Below are 7,889 nucleotides of genomic sequence, written 5' to 3'. Positions count from 1 at the left end.
CTATTGCGAACAATTTCGGATACATGACGCACATTTCAAGCTTCCAAGATGGTGGGGTGCCCTGGAACTTCCGCAAAAAGCGCCGATGATACAAATCAGATGATCATTGACTTGAATCACCGGCGATGAAACATTTTTTATTTTGGAGTCACAGATATATGTAAATTCTTCGGTCAAACATGTACATCTCACTGACTAAAAAAAGTTTCTAACACGAGATAACGGGAATAAAAACGACCTCGATGCTCTCTTTCAAAGCATCTTTCTCATCTCGTCTTGAGGGGTGCCCATGAACAGTGATTCTCAAGGCGACTACTTTCCTTTTCTTCCAGATTTGATAGTCACATCGGTAATCAGATCTTCGGCGGTCCAGGACAGCGCCTTTTCTCAAGTTCAACCCTAGAATAAAATCAAGATGACTCATGAGAAGTATGGTAACGAAGTAACGCTCAACCCACCTCCTGATCTTCAACTAAAGGATTTTGATGAAATCTTCAATGATGGGAAAAATCTCGGATACTTACCGGAGAAAGTCAAGCGTGATCCCGATCCCGAGCGTGGCCCTCCAGGAGCCATGCACCGGAAGCTCAAGGAACGGCAATTGACAATGATGTCTATTGGAGGGACCATTGGCACTGGATTATTCTTAGGGATGGGAAGCTCTTTGAATGACGGCGGCCCCATGGGACTTTTGCTGGGCTATCTTATCATGTGAGTCAATCAGCGCATTAGCAGTTTTTCTGCCTGTGTGGCAAACTGAGTTTTCTGTATCTCTTCCTCAGGGGTACGGTTGTGTGTAGCGTGCAGATGGCCTTAGTCAGTTCTCGAAATTAAAGATCAGAACCTCTCGGGTTTTGTTCACACTAACCATTCGTCTCAATCATCTATCATAAAACAGGGAGAAATGATAACGTACATGCCATGTCATGGTGCTTTAACAACTTTTCCTGCTCGGTTTGTTGATCCAGCCTTAGGATTTTCCGGTGAGAAACTTTGAATGATTTATTTGCAGAACAAGATCAATCAAGCTAAATAGATTGGAACTGACAATCTTCTCAGTTGGATGGAATTACTGGTAAATCTCATGACCCAATACTCGATCGGAATGATATCTGCTTCTCGAGGCGTTTTTATCGACACGTCATATTTATGTTGCTGTTTCAGGTATTCATTTGCGATTTGCGTAGCGGGTGAAGTGACCGCAGCCGCGATTGTGGTTGACTATTGGAAAGCACCCGTGAACCAGGGAGTATGGATTACGATTGTGAATTTTTTGACCGATTTCCAGATCATCCTTTACTTTAGATGCTGATGATATCCCAAACCTCAAAAAGTTTTTTTTGACAGCATGTGCTATCAACTTTTTTGGAGTGAAATGCTACGGAGAGGTAAAGTCTTCACTGGAATCTTACTTTCACCAAGCTGTATTTATTGACCGTTGAGATATGGTTCCATCAAAACTAGTTTGAATCTGTTTTTGGTAGGTTATAATTGCCTGAGACCTTACGTGAGCTTGAGTCACATTCCTGATTTGTTTCATTCTTCTTGTTAGCCGCAGTGAAAGTATTCGCTATCACCAGTCTAGTGGTTCTAGGATTGGTGTTGAATTTAGGTTAGAGTCATTTCCTTCCTGTCTCTTTTTTTACTGTACCGCGTTATAAACGTTTGCTTGCTTGTGGAAATACTCGATTCGAAGGAGGGGGGCCGACGCATGAGTTTATTGGATTGAAGTGTGTTACCTCGATTATCATTTTACCTTTGGGTGCTTTATAATTATTTCAGAGCGGTAAACGCCGTTGTCGGGAGCCAAAATCACCACTAAATTCGATGTTGATTGAAACCCAGGTACTGGAAAGATCCGGGTCTTTTCAGACAGCTAAACGATATCCCTGGAGCAACAGGCCGCTTTTTGGCTTTCTGGTACGTTATTTGCATGGTTTTACTCACGACGACACAAGCCCAAACGGTAAACCAGAGCGGGCTCACTGTCATGCAAATTCAGGTCAGTATTTATTCAGGCAGCGTATAGCTTTCTGGGTACAGAAACAGTCGCGTTGGCAGCAGCCGAAACTGAGAACCCTAGGAAGACAGTCCCAAGAGCAATTAGAACCGTGTTTTATCGGTAAATAGATGTGTCTCTACAACCAAAATCAAATAATCCTCTCGCTGACATATTTTTTTCATTTGACCTGTTTGATACCAACGGCAGTCTTTTACTTTTCTACGTGGCGAGTGCTTTTGTCATCGGGATTGTTGTTCCCTTCAACGACCCACAGCTTCTAGGTGGGACTGGAGATGCTTCGTCTTCACCTTTTGTGATTGCAATCAATCGATCCAAGATCAAAATCCTACCGGATTTCATCAACGCGGTTGTGCTAGTTTCAGCTTATTCGGCTACTAGCTCTGAAGTATGTAAGTAAATCAGCCAGATGCTGTAAACCTGGTAACGCGCGATTGCGATCAGTTGATGATGGTTATGATCTGACGGTTTATCAATTTCACTCAGACTGCGGAAGCCGCGTTTTACACGGTCTGGTTATCGATGGGATGGCCCCCAAAATCTTTGGAAAAGTAAACTCTAGCGGTAACCCGGTCAATGCTCTGGTTGCTAGTGCGATACCAGGCCTGTTAGCATACATGAACTTGTCCGAAAAGTCAAGCTCAGTCTTTCTATGGCTAGTCAATATCTCGGCGATGGGTGGAATCTTTACCTGGTGGAGTGTCTGTCTTGTGAGTTGTTTTCTCTTATCAAATGCTGCGGAAGAATGATCCTAGTATGCCGGTTTAAATTCCTGAAGGCGATCATGTATTTTTTCAAGACCTACATTAGGTTTCATAAAGGTTTGAAAGCCCGAGGAGTGGATCGAGATAGCTTTGACTATAAGGCCCCATTCCAGCCATATCTGTCGTACTATGGAGTCGTGATGCTGGCTGCAATTATCCTAATGAGTGGCTTCAAGGTGTTTTTGAAAGGACAATGGCAAGCACCAACCAAGATATCGGGACATTATGATCCAGGCTCATTTGATTTCTTTTACAGGTCTTGGGGCTCTTTCATTGGAGCATACATCACATTACCAATATTTGCCTTTACCTATCTTTTCTGGTGAGCACCTTGCAACATGCTTAGTCAGGCAAGAAAACCCCATTAATAAGTGCACCGTGTGTTATTGCAATGGATCATAGGAAAATTTATCATAAGACTAAGTTAGTCAGAATTGACCAAATGGACTTTTCCGTCCCCTAGACAGATAGTGGTAAGATGTTGTGGGAGGGGTGGCGCATGAATGATGAATTTTCTTCAAATTTAGTAATTAGCGTTTCTAAATTTAAAACTGGGCATTTCACAAAATAAAAAAATAATGTTTTCTAATCAGCAGGCCTATTTATCCTCTGATCACTTGTTTGTGTTTGTCTTTCCCAGGATGCTTTTTTCATCATCTTCAATTACTCATCAATATGTATAATGCATTTCCATCTGACAAAAAAAACATAAACGCATGTTCTTCAGTGTTCTACTTGCTGACAAACAGCATTGGAGCTTTGCAAGAATGAATTCCCTGCTATCATTAGATACATTGCTAACATGTACACACATGCCCCAGTAGATTTGTTTAAGCTTGACTAGATAATATAAAATTATTGTCAAACTGTCAAAATAGAAAACCTTTTGCTCTGCAGTTCAACTCTCTCAATCCACATATAAGTTTGGATTATGTATCAAAGAGTTTGGGCGGGTTTGGGAAGAGATATGAAGCCAAATCTTGAGGTAAATTGTTACATATTTTACAGAGCATGTGATGTGTGGTTGATTGGAATAGGATTATGTCTCAAAGAGATGTGATTGAGCCATTAGGCCATCCAAACATGTTGGACACATTCTTACAGTTCTAGTCTCACAATTTGACTATCAAAATTTTTCAAAGGATGAGAATAAGTACACTGCAAGAAAAAGGCACCAAATTAATGATTGGATTGATCTTTCTTATCTAAACTGCTTGTACAGCTCACAGAAGAAAGCTTTCATTACAAAGATGGCATCAGGTACCCACTTGGCACTACCCATTTGCAGGTACTAGAGATGGCACTTGGCACCCGCCGGCGGGTACCCGTCACACTTCAGCACATAATTCTATGCGCCTGCAGGCGATCATGGCAGGTGCCAGGGGATCCATTTTAGCAAAAATACATGCAGGGAGCTGCACGGGCGCAATGGGTACCTGCAAGCGCATAGAATTATGCGCTGAAGTGTGGCAGGTACCCGCCTGCGGGTGCCAAGTGCCATCTCTAGTAGGTACCCGTTTTCAAAAGAAGGTTCCCCAGAAATGGGTGCTGGGCGTGGGTTTCCAATATCTTTAAAATTTCAGGCAGTTACCTGGGTGCAAAGTGCCATACCTACAGGGTAGGGATTGTTACGATCAAGCTAAGGAAGGAAGACCGGGTCGAGGCTTTGAGTGGCAAACTATGTAGATTGCTAGATGAGGAGAGTTTGGGGATCTCTCCTCCGCTCTCCCTTGAGGTGGAGAGCTGTGACATGTACTAGATACAACATGTCCCAGGCGTAACATAGAGTACGGCGCGCGTGCAGCTCATAACACTATCCCGCCTTTAACGCCCAAGCCCCCGGCTCTGCGTTCTCTTCCCCGGTGTGGAACTCCTAAAAGATCAGGAAAGAGCTGTGAGGGGAAATAGTCAACTACACTACTAATAATGTAGGAGAGGCTACAGGTGCTGGTGAGGCTGCCCTCTAGACTAATGCTGATGGAGAAAGGGTTACACTAAGAAAAAGAAAAGGGTGTGGCTGATGATTCTCTTTGACTTAGATGGCTTTAACACTTTATGAGTCTGAGGTGTATCAATCCTACTGAGTGAGAGAGGAGAAGTGAGAAGGGGAAAAGCAGAAGCTCTTGGGAGTCACTCTGAGATGGGTAATGAGATATATGCTGGGGGATATATTTCTATGGTGATGAAAGTGTATCTAAGTGTGATGTGTAAAGGTGCTACAGAGGGGATGTAGTAGAAAGTGCATATAAGGGTGATGTTTAAAAGGTGCTACAGAGGGGATGTAGTAGAAAGTGCATGATGGGGATACAACATCTAGAGGGGTGTTTATATATGTGAGAAGTACTACAGGGGGGTGATACATGATGAGCACATAGTAACAATATCTGAAGATGAGCAGTAATGATGAAGGTGCAATGACCAAGGAGAGTACATGAAGGGTAACTATGTAGAAGATGAAATAATGATGAGCATTTGATAATAACTACAAGAGCTATGAAGGAATGTACTGCTGATATCATATGAAGAGAAAAATGAGTAATGAAGTTATGTAAGATCTGCAGTCCTATGTAGCTATGATACTAATGAATGATGTATGTAATAATGCTAAGGATATGTATGAAGAAAATACCTGCCAAAACTATACATGCCAATAACTGCTGATCCATTTGGAAATCCTAGGTGAAATGAGTGGGTGACTAGGGGTAAAATGGGGTGTAGAATCTGAATATGAAGTAATAATGAGGTATTTATGAAGGGTTTAGGTGATATGAGGGTGATAGTATGAACAGGAACAGGGTTACCACACCGGGCAGCATTAAAAAAAACCTCATGGGTAAAAAAGCTTAACCCTCATAATCTCCTCCTTGTCCTGTGTCGAGCCGCCGCTTTCGGAAATTTCCTGTTGAATTCGTCCAAAAGTTGTTTTGAATTTTTTAGATGGTCCTCCGGTTCCCACGAGTTATGTTGCGGCTTGTATCCCTTCCAGCTGATTAGATACTCCCACCTCTTTCCCCTTTTCCTGCAATCCAAGATGTCCTCCACCTCCCATTCCTGTTCGCCTTCCACTACCACCGGTGTCGGATGTGCCACTTGTCGGCCCACGATCTCGTCCGGTTCCAGTTTCCTAAGGACAGAGACATGAAAAACTGGGTGCACCCCTCTCATTGAAGGGGGTAGTATCAGTTCATACGTTGAAGATGATATTATCTTAATTATTGGAAAAGGGCCTAGCCATCTGTGATCCAATTTTGGGCTAGGTCGCGTCGTTGAGATATTCCGGCCGTTGAGCCACACAAAGTCTCCGACCTTCCACTGTGGTGTCTTGCAGACGCCCCGGTCAAACTGGATCCTCATAGCTTCTTGAGCGCTTTCCAACCCGGCGGCTAGTTCTTCTTGGACTTTTGCTAGTCCCCGCAACCTCGTCTCTACTTGTGGTAGACATTGATCCGGAGAAGCTATTCCCGCAAATGTTGGCTCGAACCCGTAGTTGGCTTTGAACGGGGACATTCCAATGGACACGTGCTCATTGTTATTGTAAGCAAATTCAGCTGTTGGCAATAGGTTGTCCCAGTTGTCCTGCTGATAGGTGACAAAGTGCCGTAAATACTGCTCCACGGCTTTATTAACTATCTCCGACTGGCCATCGGTCCAAGGGTGATATGCCGTGGATGGGCAGAGACGTATACCTAGCCGTTTGCTCAGCTCTCTTGTGATCTGGGACACAAAGATACTCCCCCTGTCGGACACAATTGTCCTGGGTGTACCGTGCAACTTCCACACGTGTCGCGTCATGAGGTCTGCCAATTGGATTGCTGATGTTGACTTCTTGCACGCGATGAAATGTGCCATCTTAGTCAATTGATCGACTACCGTCAGAATACAGTCGTTGCCATTTGACACCGGCAAATCCGTGATCAGGTCGTAGGAAATGTCAGTCCATGGGCCCGTAGGTATGGGTAACGGTTCTAGAGTACCGTAGGGCTTCAGCAGTGAGGGCTTCACACGCTGGCATGAACTACATCCGTCCACGTAACAATTTACAAATCGCTTTAGCGACGGCCAGGTGAAGCAGCGTCTGACCAGCGCTAGTGTTTTGGCTCTCCCGGGGTGGCCTGCCAGTAGGCTGTCGTGCCGGCTCCGTAGTATTGCGGTTTTGATGTCGTCATTTGCTGGCACTTCAATCCTTCCTTGACTATACACTAGGCCCTCCACGAATGTCAATTTACACTGATCCGAATGGGCCGTCGCATCCTTTATTAGTTCCGCTAATCTTGGGTCCTTAGTGGTAGCAGTTCTGATAAGACTTAGCAATTCTGTGTCTGATGGTATGGGGTCCGCTCCCTCTTCCAGTTCTTCCGGTTCTTCGACCCCTAGCACGTCAATTTCGAACCACTTTGCCGCCTCCTCGGCCTCGAATGACTCGTCTACAAAATAGCAGTCAACTTCTGCGACCTCCGCGAACGTGTTAGGAGTGATGTTTTCCGGTTGAAGTAGTTGGCCAAACGACAACTTGTCCTCCTTTGTCGGGGCAAGATCCGGGCGTCTGGACAGCGCGTCTGGCTTAGCGGCCTGTCTGCCGGGTCTGAAAATGATTTCAAAATCGAAACATCCAAGTGTTTCCGCCCATTGAGCCTGTCGCCTAGTGAGTTTCTTTGTTGTCATGAAACTTTCTAGGTTACGGTGGTCGGTGTACACGATTGCCTCCAGTCTGTGCGGGTTGCCCTCCAGATAGTGCCTCCATTCCTTGAATGACGCCACTATTGCCAGTAATTCTTTATCGAAAATCTCGTAGTTACGCTCAGCCTGAATCAAGGACCGGGATAGGAGCGCTACTGGGTGTAGCTCGCCATCCTTTGCGCACACCTGCGACAATACGGCGCCTAGCGCGAAGTCTGAACAGTCGCATTCAAGTATAAACGGCCGATATGGGTCGGCGATCTTTAAAACCGGCGCTGTAGTAAAGGCTATCTTCAATCGCTTGAACGCCTGTTCGCAACTGTTGTCCCACTGGAAGGTACGGTCCCCCTTTGTCAAGTCATGCAAGGGCCGTGTGGTTCCTGAGAAATGATCAATGAATCATCTGTAAAAATTGGCGAACCCAATGA

At 44.8% G+C, this 7,889-nt stretch overlaps 1 protein-coding gene across 1 annotated transcript; it reads left to right on the top strand.

Annotated features, from left to right (window-relative positions):
* Positions 1 to 415: 415 nt before the first annotated feature.
* PtA15_5A43 (uncharacterized protein) lies at positions 416 to 3,247 on the top strand (the record flags this gene model as incomplete). The annotated part of the gene is made up of 15 exons (XM_053169201.1): positions 416 to 711; positions 783 to 816; positions 899 to 983; positions 1,060 to 1,075; positions 1,165 to 1,264; positions 1,335 to 1,437; positions 1,553 to 1,612; positions 1,697 to 1,730; positions 1,846 to 1,920; positions 2,003 to 2,122; positions 2,210 to 2,412; positions 2,507 to 2,730; positions 2,820 to 2,980; positions 3,041 to 3,106; positions 3,187 to 3,247. 15 exons carry the CDS (start codon positions 416 to 418, stop codon positions 3,245 to 3,247), a joined length of 1,638 nt encoding a protein of 545 aa, XP_053020028.1.
* Positions 3,248 to 7,889: the final 4,642 nt, after the last annotated feature.

The sequence above is a fragment of the Puccinia triticina genome, chromosome 5A, assembly GCF_026914185.1.
Source record: "Puccinia triticina chromosome 5A, complete sequence".
Lineage (NCBI taxonomy): Eukaryota > Fungi > Basidiomycota > Pucciniomycetes > Pucciniales > Pucciniaceae > Puccinia > Puccinia triticina.
The sequence above is the reverse complement of the archived record's forward strand: the minus strand, read 5'-3'. Positions and strand labels throughout refer to the sequence as shown.